General features: G+C 40.7%; 2 protein-coding genes across 2 annotated transcripts; one reads left to right on the forward strand and one right to left on the reverse strand.

Moving 5' to 3' along the window:
• Nucleotides 1–4361: 4361 nt before the first annotated feature.
• Nucleotides 4362–16585, forward strand: prom2 (prominin 2). The gene is made up of 24 exons (XM_067610062.1): nt 4362–4540; nt 5494–5851; nt 8050–8114; nt 8465–8670; nt 8870–8990; nt 9439–9502; nt 9634–9723; nt 10648–10844; nt 11510–11584; nt 11926–11989; nt 12099–12255; nt 12343–12495; nt 12584–12707; nt 12820–12908; nt 13063–13147; nt 13293–13436; nt 13524–13592; nt 13745–13837; nt 13951–14004; nt 14106–14186; nt 15038–15106; nt 15215–15304; nt 15499–15611; nt 15769–16585. Exons 2-24 carry the CDS (start codon nt 5587–5589, stop codon nt 15818–15820), a joined length of 2520 nt encoding a protein of 839 aa, XP_067466163.1. The 5' UTR covers nt 4362–4540; nt 5494–5586; the 3' UTR covers nt 15821–16585.
• Nucleotides 16586–18634: 2049 nt separating this feature from the next.
• Nucleotides 18635–23940, reverse strand: LOC137197009 (BLOC-2 complex member HPS6). The gene has a single exon (XM_067610063.1). It carries the CDS (start codon nt 23452–23454, stop codon nt 20632–20634), a length of 2823 nt encoding a protein of 940 aa, XP_067466164.1. The 5' UTR covers nt 23455–23940; the 3' UTR covers nt 18635–20631.
• Nucleotides 23941–25689: the final 1749 nt, after the last annotated feature.

Below are 25689 nucleotides of genomic sequence, written 5' to 3' on the forward strand. Positions count from 1 at the left end.
AATCCTGCATTACTGGATTTTGTGTGAATGTAGGGTGTCATCCTGTTTACTGTGGCCTCTCTGCTCCTTGTGTGTGTGTGTGAAGCTCAGCCCTGCCCTCTGTCAAGCAGACACACAGACCTGCAGCTCTTAATACATCCATGACACAGAGACAGAGAGCAGAGCGGAGCAGAGGAGAGAGCCGGGCTGGGAGCTACACACCCACTGCCCAAAGGTTGACCTCCAGAAACATCCTGAACACAGCAAAATAATGAGAAAATAAAATACAGGCAGAGGGCAGAGTCTCTGCAGATAAATACACCACTACACACTTCTAGTGGGCCATAAGTGATGATTGAGAGGGATCACCTTTATATAAGTCTATACATTGTTTTTAGGAAAATCCTGCATAGTATACCTTTAAACAGAATTAAACCAGCTGAAGTTACTGCTCACCTTTGTGAAGCCTGAAACCTGATCGTTGCTGCTTGTGGCTTTAATTTTGGCCAATTGAGCTGTTTCCTTCTATTGAGCGCAAAAAGGTTTGAACTCACTTATTGCTACTTGGTTTGTTTTATAAGCTATCTGATGCTTTTCAGATAGATTTCAAATCAAAAACCGATGAATGAAAGAAAAAAGTAAATATTTCATTAATGGCAAAATATGCTGACCATTGGCATTACATTTAAGGTCACTGGAACCGACCTTCAGCTGCTGTGTCAGGGTTTCCTGTTTACATGCATACAGTAAAATGGAAAATGTTACCTAATGCATGGGCTTCAGCAGCACGCAGACCCCAGCTCACAAATATTGGATAGTAATTTGCAGACTTTGCCAGCAGGGGTCTCTCTGAGCATCAGGACAGACTGAGCAGCCTGACAGGAATTCCTCCATCATTATATCTGACTCACATGTTGCCTGTAAATCCACACAGAGCCTACAGGCTGTTGTGTTTGAACCCTTAATCATTATTTTTAGTTCCCCTAGTCTGTTTTTGGGGTATCAGTTCAGCAGGCTGACACAGAATTTAATCTAGTTGAGACTTCACACCTCGTGGTTCCTGAATTAACACTGTTTAGAGTATATGGGGCTGTGATATGTGAGATGGAGATGAAATCGCAATGCACCCATAGCTGGCTCCTGTAGCACCTCACCATAGGGGTGGTTTTATATCTATATATTTTTTTGCCAGATTTCTGTCATTGATGATTCATGAATGGCATCAATAAAGATGGATTTTCACTGAAAAGCTATTGTCTTAATGTTGCTATTTGAGAAAATGGTTTAGTCTCAGAACTGCACAAAGAACAGATCACTTCCTTTTTTTTCCAGTAATCATGGGGAAACAATTACTGAGGTAAATCTGATCTGAGTCGATGCTTATAATCACCAGCCCCTGCAAAGAAAACACGGTCCAAAAAAGCATGACAAGGTTTTTCTGTCATGCAAAACTGACTCGAGTTATGTCCAGTAGTTTACTGAAATTTCTATTGAAACAAAGTTTTGAATAGAATGTGAGACACTGCTGCCCTTGTTTCCCAGTTGATAAAAACCAAATTATCAAGGATGCATTTCACAGTGTGACCTATATCTCCCTGCCAGTTTTTTTTTTTTTTTAAACAGAAAACAAAACAAACAAGCAAACCCCACCCCCAAAACCCCAAAAAAGGTAGTCAGTCTTTTTGGCAGGGCGGAACTAATGTAGAAGATGACAGCTATGTTGGTTGACAAGAAAAGAATAATAATAACAAATGACAGACTGTGACAGTAGCAATTTATGTAATGGATAACCATAGCCATAGATGACTAAGGCAGAGTTAGGTGTCTGTTTTCTCTGCCAAGCTGGCGAATCAGACCGTACAGTATTGAAAGACAAAAGAAAGAGGACAGAAGAGCAGAGAAGATAGAAGAAGATACTGTAAGTAATTCAGATTTACACATTTTTGTACTTAAAAGTACATTTTTCAGCTCCGTAACAGGCATATGATGGGCTCCAGATGTGTAACTGTTGATCTAACTCAAGGTCCACTCGCTAGCTTTTTAGAGCTTTCAATAACAGTAATACAATAATAATTCACAGTCTTTGTGAATATATAGTTTGTTGTAGTTTATAGTACAATGTTGTAAAAATTCAGCCTGAACAAAAGGAACTTTAATTGTCAAACAATTTCAAGTGCAATTTGGGACTTAAGTGACAATTAACAGTACAGATCCTTACTTTGATGTTTGAGTTTCACTGTGCAGTGAATGATGAATGACACTAGAAAGCTCTTTTCACATTCATTTGCTGAAGTTCAAGTTTTAAGTTTAAGTTGTATTCAAGTTTAAGGCATGTACGTATGAACATGACTTGTGACATCACAACCAATTTGGAGACAGTTGTGGTCCAGTATGCATAAATGTGATGTGGAAACTTGAGGCCTCCAGTGCACATACACTGAAAATTGACTTTTTTCAGTGAAGTAGTAGACATCTTGTACCCAGCTGTTAAACTTTTGAAACAAACAATATTTACATATTCACACATTCTTGATTTTTCGATGGAGGATTTTAATTAGATAATTTAGCTTTTTTTGTGAAATAACCATACTAGTCACAAATTATTAGTTAAAACAAAGTATCTGTATGTATCTTAAAACATCTCTGGAGGAGATCTTTAAAAATATTCTGCCCTGGTCTCTTAAACTGGTTAAGAGTAGATGACATTTTATACAAAATACCATTGGTCATGATGAATATGTGTAATTCAGAATTTGGTAGTTTTAGCCTGATTTATTCTTCATACTTTAATACATAATAATACATATGCTCATTTCTTTTACTCATAATTTGACTCTTTAGAGCATTCTTAGAGGGTTGATAAACATAGGCCTATTCAGAGACCCAGACTCAATCCCTTGCTGTGATGTTTCCATAAAACACCATGTTTAAGGGTGGGAAGCAAGTGAGGGATCCTTTCTTCGACACTACACCATTGACTCATACGGGTTATTTCTACACAGTCTATGTCAGTAAAAAAACATAGGAAATAAACCATCCAAACTGGGAGAAAAGGGAAAAACCTAATTTAGCACACTGATTCAGGAGCACAGAATCATTGAGGATCTGAATTTCAGCACTGCAAGGCCTTGATAGCTTCCACGTGCCAAAGCCTCTTGGTAAGCGCTCTCTTGGTTGCAGATTAAAGGATCAGCCCGTAATTGATTGACTTTGGGTTGAGGTGAACAAGGGATCAGTGATTGGCAGGTGATATCAGGCTTATCAGGCGCACCAGATAGGAGAAACAGGAGAGGACGACAGACATGAGTATACGACTCCTTCTGCTTCATTTGCATCGGTAGAGTTTAGAGAGGCAAATCATATTCATGCCTATTGTACATTGGTGTTCCTTTTCATGCAAATGAGATTTCTCACATCCCTGTGACAGAGGAGTCAATACTTCCAGAGTAATATCAAACTGCCCCACAGACTGTGTACCCAGATCACAAAGTAGATTTCAAAAACAGTGATGAAGAAATCTCCTGAGAGTAACCGTCACCCTTTCCTCTCTTCTCCTTCAAAGTGGCACTTCTGCAGAAGTAGGCATTAGGTGAGTAATAACACTACCCGTATCTTGTCCCAGTGTGTTTCTTCTTCTACTGAAAGTATTTTATTGCCAGTTCAGTCTGTGGAATGAGGGCTAAATTCCTGTCTTGGGTTGTCCTGCTGCAGAGTTAAACTGTATATTTTCCTCTGTGACCAAGGTGATAACATGGGGATAATATAATTTCTCAGACCTTGCCAATAATGTCTGTTGAAATATTTTTGAGGTTTTCTTGGCAACCTTTACATATTGTTTGTTATCTTCCATTACCAAGCACCTCCTTCCCAGCTATCTTGTCCTGCATATTATTCTGGTTGTGCTGTTACTTGTTTGTGAACCACACCATTGCAGATGTGGGCTGATTTGTTTTGAATGACTGAATGACCGAACATAACCTCTTTATATGAAAAACAAAATTGTAATATATGTAAAATAAAAAAAACAACAACAACAAATGACACATTGTATATTAGATGGAGAGATTAATAGTCAAATCCTGATATAAAGGAATTTTCTCAAAACCCATTCTGCTTTTCCTTGTCTATTAAGTAGTTCATGTCACAATTTTACTAATATTTCCATAACAGTTACTGGCACTACAAGCTCTTCCCCCCCCTGACACACACACACATTACAAAATCCAGGAAACAAAGTAGGAATAAAACCATTTGTTTGAAGGTAATCCTACCAGTTATTTGCTTCCTTCTCAACCCTGTCACTGTCAACCCACGTCACTCCTTCCCCCTCTCTCCCTGTTTCTCTCTTTAAGACCCTCCCTGTTTCCCTCCTCCTATCTCTTCTCTCCCTCCCTCTCCTCTTAGTGGCGGCGGTTCTCCATGCGAGTGCACAGTCAACTTCAACTTGTCAACAGTTGCAGAGCATATCAGGTTTCTAAAGGGCTGTCAGAGTCGCACACCCCTTACTGAGTTAGTGGAGATCAGAGCGGTGGGACTATAGTGCACTGTCAAGCCACGGAAGGTGAGTTGACTGAGAGAAAAAAGCAAAATGCTCACTCTACTCTCTTGTGTCTGTATTTTGATCTCCTCTACATATTAATACCTCTCTCATCTGTCATCTTTTCATTCACTTTTTTGTTTGACCTTTTCCCTGTCTTACACCATCCTGTCCCGCTTATACCCGTACCTCGACTGGAGGAGCCGCTCAGTTTGTTTCCAGGCTCCAGTATGTTACAGTAAATATCCTCCAGCTGCTGAGTGTTTGGTAATAATTTTCTCTAATAAGAATAATGTCTCTCGAGAAAACAGGCAGACCATTTTCTCTGATTTCAACAGCTTGCGTTGCGAATATAGGGGAATTAGGTGTGTTCGGTTATCTTAGGGCCTTCCGCTTTTGAAGTTATTTTTTTAAGAGAAGCACACCTACAAAACATACAGTGAATGAACATAGAGAGATGAGTGATACTTAAATATTGTAGCGGTAGTTTTTTTTACTGGCACTAGATTTCTCTTGTTCTGACAAGTCTTTTACTGTCTACTCTTCAGAGAAACAGATAAACAGAGGTGATGCAGGCATTTGAGGGGGACACAGCTTTTCTGTGTGTTTACACCACAAAGACAGCCGGACAGGTTCTTTCAATCCATCATATGATATTTTCCAAGACTTTTCTAGTAACTTTTAAATGTCAGCACTCTCTCTATTCCATGACAGAAAGTCTCAGGATATGTGTAGTAGGCTATGAAAGGGGAGCTTAAAGGGCACTGATATTCTCAGAGATGAAAAAGGCGTTGGCTTAACATTTATTTATAAAATGCCATTGTTGTGTTTCTTCGGAAAAACAGCAGCAGTCTTTTTTTCTACATTTTGTTATGAACTGTACGACAATCTCTTTTCTCTGTGACTCAGTCTGTGGGTTTCTTCACCAGCCTTGTATGAGTGTGTCATTGTATTCAGTTTCTCTTCTTTGTTTCCAGATGCATCAAGACAGAGCTTGTGCCATGAGGTGATCACTCTATAAACCCGCTTTTCTCCGTACAAGTCTTTCGCCTCCTGTCTCACCTGCCGAAATGAGGTTATCTGAGAGTATGAGGGGCTGGAGGTGGTGGCAGGGCAGCGCTGGAGTGTTCAGGGCCGGAGTGGGAGTTTTGCTGCTGGGACTCAGCCTGGCCCAGTCCGTCCCTCCCCAGGGGGCCTGTCCGACAGCTGTGGCCCAGCAGAGCCTCACCCAGCCCAAATATGAGGACACGGAAGAGCAGGACGCTGGAGCTGGCTTCATGGCAGCTCTGGTCCAGTCCTTCCTCCACACAGTCCAGCCCAACCCCTTTCCCGAAGGTCAGTGTCATTAAAATCTTATTCACTGATCAAACGTCTTGAATCTCTGCTGTCATTTTCTGATTCATTGTCTATTTACTCATAGTTTCTGTTTGAGGACATTCGTCAAATTGTCCAGGCTTTAGGTCACAGAGCAACCAGGTGCACAGCTCCGGTTACACATTACGATATTTTGGCTTTCACGCCCAGTGCTGGGCAAAATTTCCCCTACAGAGGGAAAGATGAAAGGTGAATGTTTTAACCCTCACTCCTGCCCTGTGACAATTCTGACCATACAAACGTGACAGGATTGGTTAATAAGTAAGTCAATGGGAATTCCTGTAATCCAATCAATCTTTAACCTTTATGATGTTTTTAGTCCAAATTTGTTTGCCCCCGTGACATGTTGTAATTGCTCCACACACCCTTCTACATTACATCCTGCTTGGTGTTAATGTCATAAAGCAAACAAAAACATGACTAACAGCCTTTGCCAAGTTCAAACTCATTGCGGTCATCTTGTCGGATATAGTGGATTCAATTTCTACCAAAAGCTACTTAGTCACGTGTAAAGAGAGTTGTATTACCTTTCAAAACCTTTTATGTTAACTCGTAGGTGCCAACAGTTGTTTGATTATCTGCAGTCATTGTATGATAAGGCATGTGGCTTAATGGCTTGTTTTTCAACTGCAAGTTTCCGCTTCACAAAAAGAAGCTATGCCTGGGGTTATAAATGTTAGCAAATAAATAACAGCAGTGGAGGAAGTACTCAGATCTCTTACTGAAGCAATACCACATTGAAAAAATACTCAATTACAAGTAAAAATCCTACATTCAAAATCTCAAGTAAAAGTATTGTCAGCAAAATGTACTTAAAGTATCAAGTACTCATTATGAAAAATGGCCTAATTTAGACTGTTATATTTATTATACATGTATATATATTATTTGAAAACTGATTAAATGATGTGTTAGCAGTATTTTAATGTTGTCGAGGTGGAACTAATTTTAAGACCTTTTATGGTTGATGATTCTAATCTGTAACAATGTATACATAACAAACTGATCATATGTTTTATGTATAAAATATTGATCTGAAAAGTAACTATAGCTGTGAAATAAATGTAGTGGAGTAAAAAGTACAATATTTCCCTCTGAAATGTAGTGGAGTGAAAGTATAAAGTAGAACAAATGGAAATACTCAAGTAAAGTACAATTACCTCAAAATTGTACTTAGGAACAATACTTTAATAAATTTACTTTGTTACATTCCACAACTGGTAAACGATAAATGTTTTTTGCTTTCAAAACATACCGTGTTGGTAGAGGATACACACCAAATGAACAGAACCAAAAACAGATCAAATGACAACCTGCCAACCCCAATTATATTTTTATTTATGCATTTCAACAACTTGTCTCAGGTTTCTGAAGCTAGCTGATTTTTTAGTTATTAATAAAGTAATTAGGGACATTTATAGGTATTCTACATTATAAAATGTTACACATATGACATTTACTTCTAGTTGTGTCTGTTTTAAGTTTGAGAGGTTGACTCACACGCTCCTGGATTTCACTTGCTGATGAAGCAATTTCAGCAATTTTCTTTTTGTAAAAGTCACAAGAAAATTAGAAATGCCCTTCCTTTGTTAATTCTTACACAACACTCACACTACTAAAGTGTGCAACCATGACATCACTTAAAAGGGAGACGCAAAGCAACATGGAAATATTCAAATTTCCAGAACATTTATGACAGGCTGCAATCTGAGGTGACACAGATGGTGAGAACTACACAAATAGCTGGTGTGAGGAGCACCAGAACAACGTGTCTTCTTGGTTACATTTTGTGAATAATATCCACACTAACAAGGTCCAGTGAAACCATGAACTGCAGGCTTTGTATTATGTTTTTTTTGTGTGTAAAAAATCTAATCTCTCCTGAAAGCTGTCCTGGTTTCCTAGTTACCACAAGATGGAGGTGTCACATTTCCACTTGTACAATGCAAGAGATTAAAATGTTTGTACGGAGCACAGGACACATTGTCCCTGTGGCCGGGCTTTTGTACATGGATGACTGTGATGAAGGCCAGCAGCGTAGAAAACCATTCAGCATTCCTTGCCTTTATAAGCTGTGTTTTTGTCCATTTTGAAGTAATTTAGAAGCACTGAGCCATAGAAAAAATTCAAACTTTTTTTTCTCTCTTGTCTCTTTCTAGATCTGATCCTGAAACTGTACCATGAATCTCAAAAAGTACAGTTTAATCAAGAACTCCTCAAAGAAGTACGTGAATTTGAAATGTTGTTTGAACTTCTAGGCGTGGGAAAAAAACAGACACACCCTCCTCAATTCCCCACCAGCTGGTAATCTGAGAGTCTTTCACGTTAAAGCATCCTTGTGTGTATATATCCCAGTCTAGTGAAGACTCTTTCATCCACTCTAATTGTGGACTGTCACCACAGTAAAGTAACACTACTGTTTGGTGATATCTCACTGTGTTTGACGTCACAACAGAGCACAAAGACCTGCCACTGTTCTGCTATCCTGGCCTTGTAAATGATATTTTGTGCCATTTCTGTTGTAACTGCCTCAAGTAATATGTATCATTTCTGTATGTGTGTGTGTGTGTTCAGATTCTGGTGTATCAAGTGGGTTTCCTGGTATGTGTAGCCATTGGCGTCCTGTACATCGTTCTGATGCCCATAGTTGGTTTGTTCTTGGCTTGCTGTCGCTGCTGTGGCAACTGTGGTGGGAAGATGTACCAGAAGCAGACGTCCTCCATTAACTGTCGCAGAAGAACTCTCTACTGGAGTGCCTTCGTCACCACAATCATTATCTTGTGAGTTTGTGTGTGTGTGTGTGTGTGCTCATGTGCGTTTTTGAACAGCATAATGATTTGTTATCTGAAATTAGCACAGAAGAAGACAGCTTGAATATGCATGCCTCGCTGACTGTGACTGTCTCCCTCGGATCAACATTATGTTCACGACACAAACTGAATCCTGTGTGTATGTGTGTGTGTGTGTGTGTATTTGCAGTGCTGGAAACATCTGCATGTTCAGAAGTAACGAGACCCTCAATGTGAGTGTGGACCAGAGTACAGTGGAGCTCAACAAAACTATAGACAACGTCCGCACCTTCCTCACTTCTGTGCCTCAGGTAAGAAAGACACTTCAAGCTTATGGAAATATACAAAAGGTTAGGGAACTTATTGTGGCAAACATTTCTCAATATTGATTGATTAATTGCTTTTGATCTTTTTTCTTTCAATGTTAAAACCATATATCTTGTTAGTGCCTGTTTAGGATCAGTCACATTAAGTCCTGCCCCCCCACCATCAATCAGCTTTTTGTGTGTGATGCAAACAGTCAGCTCTCTGATTAAGGACCAGCTCTGGTGCTCTGCAGTGTCAATACACTTATCTCAAGATAGTGGTGTGAGAGAGGGTTGATGGGAAAGGCTGTGTTGCGTTCTGTTTGTCCTTACTCATTTGCAAAAGGTGCTATGCATGATTTGCTTATGTAATCACCTCTTCACACAGTGTAGTTCAACCCATATCTAATGTGTGCACTTTAAAGTAGTTTGTTTTTCCTCTGCCTATCTCCAGCAAATCGACTATGTGGTGAATGTGAGCTACAAGACCGTGCAGGAGGTTACAGAAAACCTAGATGGTAAGAGCAGGGAACTCATAATGTAGAAATTGAGAAACCAATCCTGTTTGCTCCAACCACTGCAATACAGTATTTTCTGTTCTGGTCATTAAAGATTAAAGATCTCACACTTGTGTGTCTGTGTGAAACAGATATTGGGTTGCAGTTGGGTACAAAGATCCAGGAACGCTTCACAGGAACTCTGGATCCAGCGCTGCGTTCAGTTAGACTTCTGCACCAAGGTACAGCTCCTTTGCATGCTCTATCCTGTTTCAGTCAGAGCATGTAAATGCTTGTGTACATATTTGACCGATCAGTAATTGCATGAGCAGGCCCTGATTTACTGTATTCCACTTCTTACTCTGATGTTGACATATTAAATGCAGTATGAAGTATTCATTAAAAAGTATAAATGTAAGGAATATAAAGTCTTAAATGAAGTCAACAGGTTTCTTTATTGGTGACCATCTGTTTTTATTTGTTATTGCATCATAAAGAAGGAAACAAGACTCTCAGTCAAATATATTGATGTCATAATCACATTTGAGTCCTTTTATATTGAGTATCTGTCAATACTTTGGCTCCAGAAAGCCTGCATCAAAATTAGTAAAGCATTTTAATCACTACATGTTTGACAGCGGATTAAAAAGCCGATCTAGGATTTCACTGAGATCTGGAGGACATCGTAGCTCAAAATACAACAAAAACTTATAGTAAAAGTTATGATAAAATGTTTGCAAATCTTCAATTTTAAGTAGAATAAACTTCTAAGCTTGAGTAGTCTCAATGTTTGCATTGTGCACTCTTGCAACGGAAAGCTACAATTGAATAAATAAATTAAATTTCTAAAAAACGTTAATCCTTTGGGCTTTACATAATACATAATTTACTGACATGTTGCTCAACACTGCACGTCCACTCTTAGAGTAACACAGAGCAAGCGTAGTAGAACAATATGAAAAATCAGTTTATTTCTCTTTGTCCTTTGTCCTGTCCTGCTTTAAGTTTCACAACTTCCAGTGGCTGTCTTTTGGTTTGTCAGCTTTTCAAAATGCTTTTGAATTAGAAGCTACGTAGCATCAAAAGCGTCATAGATGAATGTATTACTTTTCTAAATGTGTGGATACACTGGCTTATATGTTTGTGTTTTTTACTTGTATGAGCAGTCACTCAAGACACCAGCGTTCAACTGAAAACGCTGAACTCATCGTTGGTCGAGCTGCAGTCCAGTGTGGATGACCTCCAAGCCAATACCACTGCTGTTAAAAATAAAATTAGCCAGACCTTATCCAACTCAGACTGCATTGGCTGTGACACACTGAAGCCAGAGCTAGAGAAACTTACACTGGACATCTCCATCACTGTAAGCACTGATTAATAACATCAAGTATTTTTTATTTTATTATTTATTTTTCTTCTTGAATGGACAAATTGATTCTGAACAACAAAGACAAATAAAATGAGGTCAGTCTGAACAACTCAAGTGTTTCATGCGAAAATCAGACTTTAGTTAAGAACCTCCTGAGGTTCTGACTAAGAGTCAAGTTTGACAAAAGGCTTCTCTGGGGTAGAGTTTTGAAAAGTTTCCTGTTGCTTATGAAGCAACAGGAAACTTTTCAACATTTATACAATCAATCTACGTCTGACACAGACTGCAACAGTGTGATACATGATAATAATGGTTCATTTTTGGCTTTGTCTTAACAGCTGATTTGTCATCCTCCCATCTGTTCCTCTCTATTCCTCCTACACTCCTAACTCTGACACACTCTCCTCTCCTCTCCTTTCTTTTCCTCTCTATCATGACTGTAAGAATATGACATTGAGAAAAAAAGGGGAGAGACAGCATTGAAGAATCTTTTGAATCAAAGCATTTTATTGTGGCTCTTTAGCTGTTTGATTAAATCAAGAGGAACTTGTCTTGTTTCACTGAAATCTGCTGCCCCCTTCTGTTTATTTAAGGTATAACATTTACAATACATGTGATTGCTGGTTACACTCTTTATGTGTGTGCATATGGGTGAATAGGTTCCCAGTCTGAGTGAGTTCCAGTCTGCAGTGGATGAAGTCATCAAGACTAATCTTGGATCCAAAATCAAGGAGGTCAGTGAATTCTGAAAAAAACAATAATTCACAATATCAATAATCTTGACAGTATAATGCCTGCCGAGTGGATGGATAGGGAGAAAACTGTGAACAAGTTAAATGTAATATGTAATGTAATAAAATGGGAAGACTGGATTTGTTATTTAGGTCTTGTACACTAAAGCGATTTTAATATGTGTAACCAGAAATAAATTGACCACAACACAGCTTCTTATTCATAAAAAAGAGCTTGACAGAAAGACACATTTCAACTTTTAAAAATAATATTTTAAAACTGTTCAAGTGTTTATTAAAGATTTCTGTTTTTCACTGGCCTTTACTGCTTGTCTTCATTTCAGGTGGAGTACTACTTCAACAGCATCCCCCAGAAGGTGACCAACGAAACCAAGGAGGTAGTTCAAAGTGAGTGAGCAAAACATTTACTGTCAAATACTAAAATATCAGTCTCTAAATGAAACGATATATTGAAAAAGATTCATTTTAAAAAGATCTGTGTGTGTGTGTGTTTTAGGCAGCAAGCAGCAGCTGAGTGAGATAGAAACACAGATCTCCAAGGTGACCAACGACATCCCTTTAACTGCTCTGACCGACGTCAATCGCACTCTGAATCAAGTGCAGGGAGACATCAGCCGGGTCACCCCAGTGATTGACAAAGCCGAGCATATCAGGTAACGAGCCTATGAGTGCAAACACACATCATCGATGAGAGGAAAAGACACAAATCATTCACTGTATGTGTATACTTTTTTTCCCAGGTGGGGAGTGTGTGTAGCCCTGTGCTGCTTGGTCCTCCTGGTGGTGGCGTGTAACCTCCTGGGTCTGTTCCTCGGCCCTGTGGGTCTGACACCCAAATCTGACCCCAGAGAGCGCTCCTGCACGGCAAACTGCGCAGGCACCTTCCTCATGATGTGAGTTCTTTGGCTCGGTCCCTTTCAATTTTTAGGTTTATGCGCTGCTATCAAAGGTAACATCAAACCTTTTAAACTGTGCTTGCAGGGGTGCAGGTTTCAGCTTCCTCTTCTCCTGGCTGTTCATGATAGCGGTGCTGCTGCTGTTCCTGCTGGGCGGGAACGTTTACACTCTGCTCTGTAAGCCCTGGAGTGATGGAAAGCTGCTACAGGTAGTCACAACAAAAACAAATACCTGCACATGTAACGCACGTGCGTGGGACATATAAAAATACAGGCGCTGAGGTAAATATATGTTCATTTTCTTGCTCCTGTTCCCCACAGTTCATTGACACTCAAGGATTAATTCCACGCCTGGATATAGGTCAAAAATTAGGACTGGAAAGCAACATCACTATCTCTGATATTTATAGGTATGTAATCCTAATCCACCTCTCACAGAAACATACATTCTGAATGTCTCTTTTTCTGTTTGTTTGATTTTCTATGTGATTTTTTTGTTTTGTTTTCTCATTGAAAGTCTTCAGATACAAATAAATTGAATTTACTTGATGTTAATGCTTACAGTGACTGTGAGAAAAACCAGCCTCTGTGGTCAACACTCCACTTGTACGAGCTTGTCAACCTCGGAGACCTACTCAATGTATCTAAAGTGAGTTTTCTTATTATGCCTTTTTGATTTCCTATTACTTTAAGATGTCTAGTTTGAAATTCCTGGCCATTGTCTAACAAAATGTCATCATTTATAATGTTTGCCCTCTTCTCTTTGTCTCTCTCTCTCTCTGACACACACACAGTACACTGAGGAGATCCAGCAGCACTTTGAGAATACAGACATCACTCTGTCCACCTTCACCTTTTTGACCACTGATGTTAAAAACCAACTCAGCAGCTTTTCTGCGAAGGCTAAAAATGTTGACTTCACTTCCGTCACACAGCAGGTAGGCATTGTTCACAGACTTGTGCATATATGTGAAGATTTACTGTCACGTGTTTTACATCCAGTGTGTCTTGTTTCTCTCTCCCAGATGAACAACATCTCCAGTATCAATCTGAATACAACAGCAGATAAACTCGACAGGCTCGCTGCCACTCAGGTGAGTCATGAGAAATTAACATACCACATAATCCACTGGTGATATCTTTTGCTTTTCTCAGATTTTCTGCGCTATAAAGATATCACACAAATCACAACTGAATACATTTTTTTAATGTCCATGTACTAATGAACCATTTTCCTTGCTTCTAGACAAACAATGCTATTCGGGGAGAGCTCCAAAATGAGGCCATGAACCTGAGGCGTATCCAGATCAACATAGAAACAAACATCTTCCCGCAAGTAGTGAGTAACTTGCCCTATCTTGGCTCCCATCTCCAAAGATCCTAATTTTCCGTGCTGGTCACTCTCAGTTTACAGACATTTAAACAAAAACATCAACTTCTTTTTGCCTCTAGGAGAAGCTGAACTCAACCACCGAGAGCCTTCGATCCATTGCAGAAAATATCAACGTAAGTACACTGACTAATACCTGGCAACTGCTAAGAATAAAGATGATTCTTTTCTCTTTCTTTCAGTGGCTCATTCTCTCCTCTCTGTCTTTTTTTTCCAGGGAACAGTGGGGGAGGTGCTGAGCAACGTGGGAGCAGCACAAGACTTCCTCGACACAAATACGACACAGATCGTCAAGACCGTGAGTAGAGCCACGAGTCACATGAGTCAGGAGAAAAAAGTGCTCCATGTGCTTCCTTTAATGCCTGTGGTCGGTCAGTCATTTCGCCAGAGGGGGTGAGGGGGAGGCGTCATATCTCGGTTAGTCAGTGTGGGTGTGTTGCTTGCACTTTAAACACTGTGCTTGTTGGTTCCACATTTTCAATACATGACTTATAGTGTACATGGCATTTTGAATTCAGGTTATGCATGGATTCTAGCTCATAATTAGAAGCTGCTTTCCAGATGTATTTGGGAGGCCAGATGACACTTGCAGGGTCTATTTTTCTTGTATTATGTGAATGTTGTTGCTGGGGTCCCAACAAAATTAGAAAATTGAGCATATCTCACCAGCTTCCAGTGTGTCACAGAATAGATTTTGAGGTACCGTTGTCTCTCGGGTCATTTGGTAGTGGTATGCTGTTCCTGAGTCCAAACTAAACATGGAGAAACAGCATTTTAGTCACTATCTGCTACAGGACTGACATTAACTTGCTTAAAATTGAACACTTCTAAATAGTTCTATAAGTGCTGTCCGTATCCTTTTAAATAAGCATTTTAATATTTCATGCTCTGTATCCTATTTAATGTTTTGAATGCATTATGTACGGTCACTTTGAATTGCCTCTGTGCATGAAATGTGCTGCATAAATAAGCTTGCCTTGCTTTGCCTAATCACAGTGCTATTTCAGTTATTTACGGGTCACTTCAAAGGATTTACCCAGAATTCCACTGGCTGAAACTGGCTAGGCGTTCCACTGATACCTCATGATTTCCCGCTGTAAAGCAGGGAGAAAATGTGTGGAATTTACTCTTTCTCTCTTTGGGTCCTAGGAGAGCAGGGAGTTTTTGGACTGTCAGCTGAGTTACTTCATCGCTTACGCTGACTGGGCCAACCTCACGGTAAAGTTTGTTGTTGTTTTAAATGTATGTGTAGTCTTTGTGTGTTTGTGTACATGTGTGTGAGTTTGCCCTTTTTGCAATGTGGCTGATTTGTGCACTCCTCTTCAGATCACACAGCAGGTGGGGCGCTGTGGGCCAGTGGCGGAAGCTGTGGACTCGGGGGAGATCATCCTCTGCTCGCACATTGTAGAGTCTCTGGTGAGGATCAGATGTTGTTAGCTCCACCTACAGCAGCGCGTCTGCAGTCTGGAGAACAGGAGCTAGTTTGAGAAATAGTGTTTGTTAAACTGTTACATATCAGTTTCACTTGATTTTTCAGGTCAAGTACTTTTTCTTCATATTTGTATCAGCTCTGAGTCATAGTCATCCATGCTCTCTCTCTCTCTGTTTAGAATGCCTTCTGGTTCAGTCTGGGCTGGTGCATGATCTTCTTCATCCCTAGCATCATCTTTTCTATCAAGCTAGCCAAATACTACAGGAAAATGAAGTACTCTGATGTCTATGAGTAAGTAGCACACACAATAAACTTACAAACATGCATCTTGTAAATCTATTCATGCACACAAATCCATGCGTGCACATGTTGTGCAAGAATCACATGATGTATTCTTTTCACTCTTCTGGCTTGACTTTGACCTCTGTTAATGTCTCTGTTTTACCAGCAATCACATAATCATGAACCACATCCCACGGGCCCAGATGAGAATCACCTGAGAGGGCAGCATACTGTGTGTGCAAGACTGAGGCATCGCTTTACAAGATGAAACACATGGTGCTCCTGCATAGATGTGGCACATTGTCACTCACTGACAAAAAGGCTCTGAGAAAGAGTCTTTTTTAAGGTGGAGGAGGAAAGACAGTTATTAAGCGATTCAGTACACTACACACAACACACGCACATCTCAGGGGGACACAGGGCATAAGGGAATCTGCAGGGATTTTTGCTTTCATCATTTCAGAAAAAAAACATTTCAAAGAGATTTATTTCATTTATTGTGTTATATAAATGTTTTGTATGTATTTAATGTATGAACTGAGCTGGATTCTGACACAAACAGTCCATTCAATAATCTATCAGTAGTTATGATTTGGCAATCCACTTTCAATGAAAAACACTAAATTCTTAATTATACTTGCACTTTATTGGAAATCAAAGCACAGTTTCCTGTGTAAATACTATGATTCAGATGGATAAACTTTTTGCTGTGACAAAAATGTGACTGATGTAACTGATGTTTGCAAAACTGTACAGTGAAACTCTCTTCTTTTTGTTACCATTTTGTCTGCAAATATGTTGTCATGAATGATTTTGACTGATTCCATAATGAAGATTTTTTGTACTACTTTGTACTCAATTGTAGATTGTGTTTTGCTTTTTGTTACACAGCACTTTATTATATGGTCCAATGTGATTACATGTTGTGAACATTTCTGCTCGCTCTTGTCAACACTGCTGTAAGTAAAATGTGTCACTGCTCAGCTCTGCATTTTTCAACCTTTTAACCGTAACATGAGTGGAATCTCAGAGATCAGTCGGTGCCTGTTTTCCACACAAACCGTGAAAGGGACTTTCACAGCGCACATTTGATGCCTAGTCTGTCCCTTTGGATCTTGCATGAATATTTATAAACTGCAACTGTTTGTCAGAAACCAAGTTTGACAAAACTCTGCCGGGATTATTACAGATTCTGCACAGTCCCAACATGCATCTGTAAAGACTTAGTTAATATTATTTTATATGTGACGTCACTCTGACTTCATGGTAGGGCAGCTTAGTGTCATCTGTGGCTTGCTTGTAAGCATGAACTCCTCACAAACATAGTTAACAGTACATTACATTAATACTGCAGATTTACACAGATACCTATAATGATATGATTTATTTAGGTGGCCAGAGTTTGTGTTTCTTTATGATCATGAAGTGTTACATTGCTGTCACGCAACACTTTCTTATTACAACAGTCTATGCAAGTTCCCACTCATGTGACACTGAATAATTTTCATAAGGAAGTGAAAAATTATAGGAGCTGGTTGACCGGAAAGATGTAAAAATTTTACTTTTAATTTTCGATTTTACAATAATATTACCATTGGTTCCCTTTTCTTCCCTGGTTCCTCATATAAATGATACATTCATCCCTTCAGCCGATCAGCATACAAATTAAATTAAATCCTTTGGGTTTAAATTTAATATTAGGACTTAATATTATGATCCATAGACTCATGTATAGTTGAATCATGGGAATAGGGTTATTAAATCTGTATACTGCATTAACTAGAAGATAAAAGTATCAGCTCCCTACAAGGTATTTTGAGTCTCTACATGCTTCTGTGTTGCTATTCTGACTCGTGTGAAATAGCACTTAACTCTGAGCTGAGAAGCCCATTAATGTAAGTGATGAAAATGTCCTGTAATGCAGTTAGCCCTCGACTGATGCATTCATCCCTGCAACTCAGTAGTCAGCTGTTCAGAGACAAGCAGAAGACAGAGCAGCAGAGCAGCCAGCAAGTGTCTGCTTATTGTTTACAGGATGCCATCTATAATTAGAACAAATAAATCGATGGCATTACAGCACCGGCACGACTTGAAACCTTGTAATATGAGAGGGTAGATACATAGAAACTCAATCTGAAGAAAAAACAAGTGCGAGGCAGGGTGAGAATGAAAAAGGATGAAAGAAAGCAAGAGGGAGGAATAAGAAAAAGAGATGGGCTGAGAATATGAGGTATGTTAGGTATCAGGTTTTGACAGTTTCAGCAGCTCTCTGCGGTCGACTCTTATTACCCTCCACTTCTCCACCTCTACACTTATTCCACCCCTGTGATTATACCCTCACATCCTCATGTGGAACCTGCCGATTTGCCGCGAGGACGAGGCCTGAACACTGTGCTTCTGCTTTTGTTATTATCAGAGTTAGTTAAGAGGCGACCTCTGATTCAGAAGCTTAATGGGTAACGACTGAACATTCCTCTTATAGGCCCTGACCATGGAAACATTTGAGTCCATTTACACACTCAAATCCTTCTCGTGGTTGACACACACACACACACACAGGACTACAGCTCTAAGTGGATTTGTCCATGGACGGAAAAAAGCAATGGGGGCAGTGGATCATATGAATGCATTATTGTGTTGTTGGCATAGCTTTTAAACCAGTACACTGTTTGCCTGTTTTCAGGTTAGACTGAATCAACTGTAAAGAACTGAATGAACAAACCTAAAAGAGTCCACCGGCCTTGACATTTTAGTTGTTTGAGACTGAATAGTGTGTGATCTGTCAGCTAGTTTTGATGTTGTGCAGTAGTGTGAATGGAATATGCTGACAGAGCTGACCAAACCAGAACTACAGCAATTTGTGGGGACAGGGACTTGGCAGGTAGGTGACAATGATGGTGCCACAATTTAAAAAAAGGCTTTCAAGGTGTAATAAACACCGGTGAACACTGTAGGCATTTTGTAATGGATTGCATGACACCGTACAAACACAGAACAAGTAACTTAATATGTAAAACTCAGGACAGCAAACAGAAGTTTTATCTTCAGTTTAATAGCATACAGCATTTGTTCATAAATACTTGTACACATTTTCTTTTTTTTTTCAAATACTGCAAAAGGAGAGTATCACCAAAAAAAAAAGTCAGCAAAGTACAGTTTGTCAGGCGAATCCAGGAGGAACTCCTATTTGTTGACAGAAAATAGTTTGAGTAGTTAAACTAAATTATCCTACTATTTAACATCTTAACAGTCATAACATAAGGCTGTGTGGCCTGTCAGGGGAAGTCAGGGAGTTCCCAGTGACTCTCACTTGAGACACTTCTGGTACACAGAAAAACTCATGGCGCTGTATTGATTTCAGTCGCACAGAGATTGTCATGCTTGTTCAAGTGTGCAAAACCTGGAATGACATTATTAATACACCAACTGCAGCCAGCAATCAGAGTAAGAAGGCAGCCAGTTTCATGTCGAAACTAAAATGTCATAAACGCAGCTTCTTACTGTAGCTGTTCCCCACATAGAAAGCTTAGAGTAAAGAAGCTGTGCTTTACAATACCAACAGCTATTTGTCCAGAGTATGAGTGTGGAGACAGTAGAAATGTGACACTATCCTGTAAATGAAGAGCAGCGCTGTGAAAGGCACTCTGATTGTTCTGCTGCATTTTGGAGTCTGATTGTCAGAGGAGGTTTTCTGTCACTACCTCGCCCACACAAGTCCTAGGGGGGTTATAGTTTATCATTTTGGTAGTATTCCACAGATTGCTAGAAAATAAATAACAGTTTGTTTCTGTGGGCTTCATATTTACACACAAAAAAAGAAAAAAAAAACACATTTTCTTTGACTACAAAGCAAACCAAAGGCATCAGAGACAGATTTACAAGTAGGTACTTAAATATACTTTTGTTTACAGCACTTAATCAGAACACATTCATTTCAACAGATGCGAGAGGAGCATAGTACAAACAATACTGACTGGGGTGATATAAAAGTGCAATTAGTTTTAGAGCAACTAGCAAGGGCAAGACAGAGGGCCTAACATCTCTAATGACATTAAACTGCCTGGTTCCATGAAGAGGAGGACATACACGACCTTATGCAAGCAGCAGGGCGACTGCGTTAGTCACAACGTGCCCCACTCGCACTAGGATCCTAACAGAATTACCTCCGAAATTGAATTTAAAGTCAAACTGTGAGTCATTTATACTGGGTATTCTGTCTGGAATGTCCTGTGAGCTGGACTGGGAAGGAGCAGAGTGGACAAGATGGTGTCTTGAGAGAGAAAAATGGACGACAGGAATGGAAAAATATTTTGTATGTTTTGAGTTTGGTTTACAGGTTGTATATGGTCTGGTTAAGACCATAGTAACCAGCTTAATGTTTGAACCCTCATAATATGTTAACCAGAAAAGGTCAGTAAAGGAACCTTGGACCCCTCCCCTCCTCTAAATCACTTAAAACAAACATTCAAACACAAAGGCCAGCTTGTCTGGATAACACTTAGTAGATTACCCGCTGTGTGAACACACCCGGACATCAACGACTTAAAGGCAGCTATACTTGGCTACAATTAGCAGACATCAGTTACTTTAAAAAGGCAAAGAGAGATAAGATAAACCCCAAAAATGGGAGTTAGTGGCTTTTAACACAATACATCATTATTTATCAATGGTATTCCTATAGAGGCTAAGCTTATTCGATGCAATAACTTTCTCATCCACGTGCATTTAACGCTTAAGAGATAAATAACATTGCAGATACAGTATATACACATTAAGACTTGCAATTAACTGCAGTATTTACACTGGTAAGATCTTCAGTAGTCATTTCAGTTTCTAGTAGTCGCACTTCATCTGACATTACCGATCCATTTAAAAACACTTTGACAAATATCACAAGTAACTGCATTAAACTGATATTGTTGTTATTTGATTGTCATTACTGTTTAGATCAAACACACACTGCTTCACAGTTTGCTCAGATTATATGTGGAATGTTTTGTTCTCCATTTTTTGTGCATGTTAAGTTGAGTCAGACTGGGTTAGTAGGTAGCGCCATCCTGGCCCTTTGGACTGTTGTGTGTGTGGACAGCTGCTGATGCTCAGGTGTTTGTGTAAGAGGAGTTGCGCTGAGGTTGCTGCCCACAGGTGAGTCTGTGCTGGGGTCTGTGACGGTCCTCGGTTTCTCCACGGGCTGACGAGGAGGTGCTGGAGGGGGGTAAGACGGGGACTGGAGGATGTCGGCGTAGCGCTGGCTGGGCTTGGTCTCCCTCTGAAGGACTTTTCTCAGCAGAGGTTTCAACAGCCCGATGGTCAACTGACTGCTCTGCGAGTCTGCGAAGGGAGCAGGGGATGTGCAGGTTGCGTTGGACATGGAGAAGGATGAGGGAGAAGGGGTGTTAGGGGAGGGGAGGTTTTTCAGCACCAAGTTAAGAATGGTGGTGACAGTGAGGTCCTCTGGGCACAGCGTCCACAGCAGGTCCAGGTAGGGGTCTAGGTCTCTGTGCTGTGCCACCTCACAGAGCAGAGTTGTAAAGATCTCCTTGTTGAGCAGCGGACTCTGTTTGCAGAACTTCTGAGCCACCTGTGTGACCCGCTCCCACTGCTGCTTGCTGATGAGGACCCTCAGTGCCTGGAGGATGGCGTTGGGCCGCCCGCTGACCAGCAGCAGCTCCACCTCCATTTCCTGGTACTGCTCTCTGTCTGGGTTCAGGCTGGACAGAACACACAGGGCTCGTTTGTAGAGAGGCACGTTGTTCTCCCCGCCCTCCCCTACTCTCCCGCCGGAGAAGCCCCAGGAGGAAGAGGCCAGGCTCAGGCCCAGGCCGGCGGAGCCCTGCTGCTGCTGGGCGAGCTCCAGGAACGTGGGCAGCCAGTTGGGCTGGAAGTGGAAAACTGAGCAGCAGAGGAGCTCAAACACAGGCAGGGCAGCCAGGGAAGTGGAGCTTGTAGATTTGGATTTACAGTTAGCGATGTGTCCACCTTTGAGGCTGTGCTTGTGCTTTGGCCCACCGTTTGCAAGCGGGAGGGAGGCTGGTAAGCTGGAGGTCGGAGCGGGAGTGAGGACAGTTTTCCACAAGTCTGGGGGAGCCCTGCTGGACAGAGAGCCCTCCCCGTTGTAGTGCAGCTGCAGGGCAGCCTGCGCCGCCCTCCACGCCTGGCAAGGGAAGATACTGAAGATGGAGTTGAGGTAGAGCAGAGACTCTTTATCCAGCTCCAAGGATGACAGCAGCCTGGCTACTTCTTTCTCTACTAGATTCTCACACACTGCCTCCACCTCTTTAACGCTTCCTCTCACTAAGCTCCCCTTCACCTCCTCCAGAGAAACAAGAGCCTTCAGCTCAGCCTCCAGAGAGCCCATTAGCTTGTCTTGCCCTGCCACACATCCACCTCCTCCGTTCTGGGACAGCTCAGCTCCCTTCTGCCTCAACCCTGCGCTGAGGTAGCTCCTGAGGATGAAGGCTAAAGAGATGGGAGCCTGGAACCTGCCTCCTTTCTTGAGGGCGTCCACAGTAAGCTGGGTGCTGCTCAGGCTCCTCTGCTGGTAGTATTTACAGGCCTCCTCAAAGACTGCCTCTACCAGGAGGGCTTCAGGATGGATATTCTCTACTGTGCTGAAAGGAGAAGGCTTCATCTTAGAGTTTAAGTCTCTGGCGTCTGTCTCTCGGTGCATCACCATAAAAAGTCCAGTTTCTGAGAGCAGGTGAGGTGTCCATCTTTCAGCCTTGTTGGTATATAATAACCCCTCCCTCTTCAGTATGATCTTTTCCAGCTCTCTGCCACAGTTCAAGTCTATCAGATGCAGATTTTGCCCTATCACGAGCGCCAGGGCATCCTGGTACACGCAGAGGCTAGTGTGTGTGCCGTATTTCACCAAGCAGTTGTCTGCCAGTTTGTATACCTGCCGCAGAATCCCCTCTTTTTGCAGGAGACACACCCAGCCTGTGCTGAGCAGAAGCAGCAGGCCCCCACAGGGTGAGGGAGAGAAGTCATAGATCTCAGGAGGTTCAAGAGCTGATAAATACCCCAAACAGTCCGTCACCAACCTCCTGAAGTCAGACTCTTTAGTGAACAACTTACTCAGGGGAGTGTTTTTACATGTGGTGCTGACCCTGAAGGAGTCGTGGCGAGGGTGCCAGGAGAGGAAAAATTTGGAGATGCTCAACAGAGGCTTCACTTTGACGTCAGGAAGGAGATGCACATATTCACCTGAGCTGACCACGGTGAATTTAGGATTGTTGTGGAGGGCGATTTTCACACCGCCCAAGCTGACAGCGCCCTCCTCCACCTCAAAGTCCCGTTTGCAAACACAGTATCTTAACTTATTCCTCATGGAGGTGAGGGCAGGGGAGCTTTCTGAGGGCGGCCTCTCCTCACACCAGATGATAAGATTAGAGCAGGCACAGACAGATACCACTCGGGCCCTGGGGCTGTTGCACAAGTCTGATGTTTGCAGGAGATGCCAGCCACCTTTACACTCCTGGAATTTCCAAAACTCAGCTTTTCCATTCTCATAAACCACTGCCACAGCTACTGTGTCTCTGCTGCTGCCGTTGCTGCTGTTGTTATTGCTGTCCAAATATAAAATATCCACAATGGGCACGGGTCGTTTCAAACACAAATCCAGTTTCTTCTGGTTCTGGGCCAGCTGGGGTCTTTCATACTTGTCAAAAGTCACAAGACCGACCTTAGGCTTGCACAGGATGACATGGATGTGACGTCCATCTGGGCTCAGGCGAACATTTGACAGGCTGTTTTTATGTTCGTTATGAGTTAGTTTAAGGCTCTCAGTCAGCTCTTTACTGCCAGAATAGTCCCCGAAATCTGACAGTTGCTCCAACACAAACCGCGCCATGGCTCTACACACCGAGCACCGGAATGTAGCCTGTGATTAACTTGTTATTAACGTATTAACTACTAGCTTGTGTGGCACACAAATCTGACCTCGGACTCCGGAGAGGCTAACTAACTGAATGGCATCCAGCTCGGTCCTGTGACAGCCTTCATCCCGCTGTTAACGTCCGCGCGAAGGGATACATCCTCCGACATCCTCCGACCGCGTTAACCTCATGTCGGTAGACGACAGCTGAGCTAAACTGTTAGCTGAAAGTGACAGTAAGTGCTGAATAAGTTTTAAACCACAAATCGAGAAAGGCACTTTGGTCATTCCGATGCTACGTTAGCACTCCCCTGACATCACGGGATTGTTAATTTCCGGATACCAACGGTGTTTTGCATACGAGGAGGAGCCGAGCGACGACATGAAACAGAGCAAAGATTGTGTACAGGCGGAGAGAAAAGCAACTGTCGCCTGGCTTCGTCTTCAGCGGGCCGTTAAATCCAAACGGTAAAGGCTTTAAATTCCACCGAGGGATCTATCTTTACATCTTTGTTTTAAAAGTAATAATAATAATAATAATAATAATAATAATAATAATAATAATAATAATAATAATAATAATAATAAGATAAAAGCATTTAATTTGTACTGTAAAGTGCTACAGCCGTTAAAAACATGAAACACATAACACAAAGAAGATAACAAGAAAACAGTGCAGAAAAAAACGATTTAAACGACTAAATAAGCAAATATATAAAGAAAGTTTCAGAAGCATAAAGCAAAGGATTTATATACATACACGCCTTAAAATAGCAGCAAAGGTAACCATGCAATGAGTTTTACTGTTGTGAAAGAGTGAAACAATAGTTAAGATTACATTTTTTTTTAAATTTATTTTTACAAAAACAGCAACATCAATCTGTCTGTCTGTCTATTTAGCTGTCTATCTATCTAAAAGTGGACGCTGTATCCTTATTTAAGTATAAGTACCACTAGAACAATGTAAAAATACTCCTTTATAACTAAGTCCTGCATTTAAATCATATTTCAGTCAAAGTACAAGTATTATCAGCAAAATATACTTAGAGTATCAAAATTATAAGTACTCAATCTGCAGAAAATAAGCCCCTGTGACTGACATATTATCATATATGACATTATTAGTAGCATTTAAGTGTTGTAGCTGGCTGAAGTAGCATTAGTTTATTTCACCTTATATACAGTCAGGTATTTTTGGCCCAGTGGCTCCCAACTTGGGAGTCGAGCCCCTTCCAAAGGGTCACAAGATAAATCTGCAGGGGTCCTGAGATGATTAATGGGGCAGGAAAGGAGATAAACAATGTCCTCAGCCACTAATTAGTATTCATTGTTTTGGACTTTTCTCTTTTTCAAAGTCTTTGCTTTTACATGAATTTTTGAAGAGTTTTGCCTCTTTGAGGCTTGAATAATTATTAAAATGAGCACAAGGAACCACAAACAGACACTGCTTTTTATATGTAAGGGGTCACAAACCAAATCTGGCTTAATATTTAACAATGCATTTTAGTTTATAGGATTATCATGTTTTGTAATTTGTTTTTACATGTTTATTTTAATTCTATTCTAATTTTTATGTCAAATAAATATATATATGAAACTAAAACTCACCCTTTGACCCAAAAATATTGTGATTGTATAAATTCTCACTTGTCATTGAGTCTGTGCAATTAGAGCTGGATTTAATGACTGACATAAAACAGTATCAAACTCACACGGATTGCTATATCATACTTAAAGAATACTAGGTATTGAGCCCACAGTTGAATATACTGTATATACGATCACTGATAGTTTTCTCTTTAGCAGAAGTAGAATCTAGTTTTACTTCTCTTTTCTTTTTGTGTTTATCTAAATTTGAAAAGTCAAGCAAATATTAGACAGTGTTTCTCTTTTTGTCTCTGTTTATTTAGCTTTTAATTTAACCTGCCAGATATGTATATATTTATTGTTTGGCCTCTGGTTGTAATGATGTGGCAGGAAGCTTGTTGGCAGCCATCTAGCTGTAGCTGAGGAAGCTCTTTGTCAAAAAAAATTACACATTTTGCATCAACATGTGTGTCTGCTTCAAAGAGCTGGCCTATCTTACATGGTTGTGAATTTAGTTTTTAGTCATTTCATAATTTGTCTGCTTATTTATCAACAATTAATTATTTGGAGCGTATTTGGTAGTGAATAGGTGTGTAACACTTTGCCATGGGATTTGTACTTTTT

This window comes from Thunnus thynnus, chromosome 14, assembly GCF_963924715.1.
Source record: "Thunnus thynnus chromosome 14, fThuThy2.1, whole genome shotgun sequence".
Taxonomy (NCBI): domain Eukaryota; kingdom Metazoa; phylum Chordata; class Actinopteri; order Scombriformes; family Scombridae; genus Thunnus; species Thunnus thynnus.

What these genes read in the sequence shown, in the direction of transcription:
- prom2 (XM_067610062.1), top strand. Translation starts at nt 5,587, where the DNA reads ATGAGGTTATCTGAGAGTATGAGGGGCTGGAGGTGGTGGCAGGGCAGC. An exon ending in TCCTCACTTCTGTGCCTCAG is followed by an intron (nt 8,991 to 9,438) that starts GTAAGAAAGACA and finishes GCCTATCTCCAG; the next exon opens with CAAATCGACTATGTGGTGAA. An exon ending in ACAGGCTCGCTGCCACTCAG is followed by an intron (nt 13,593 to 13,744) that starts GTGAGTCATGAG and finishes CCTTGCTTCTAG; the next exon opens with ACAAACAATGCTATTCGGGG.
- LOC137197009 (XM_067610063.1), bottom strand. Translation starts at nt 23,454, where the DNA reads ATGGCGCGGTTTGTGTTGGAGCAACTGTCAGATTTCGGGGACTATTCT.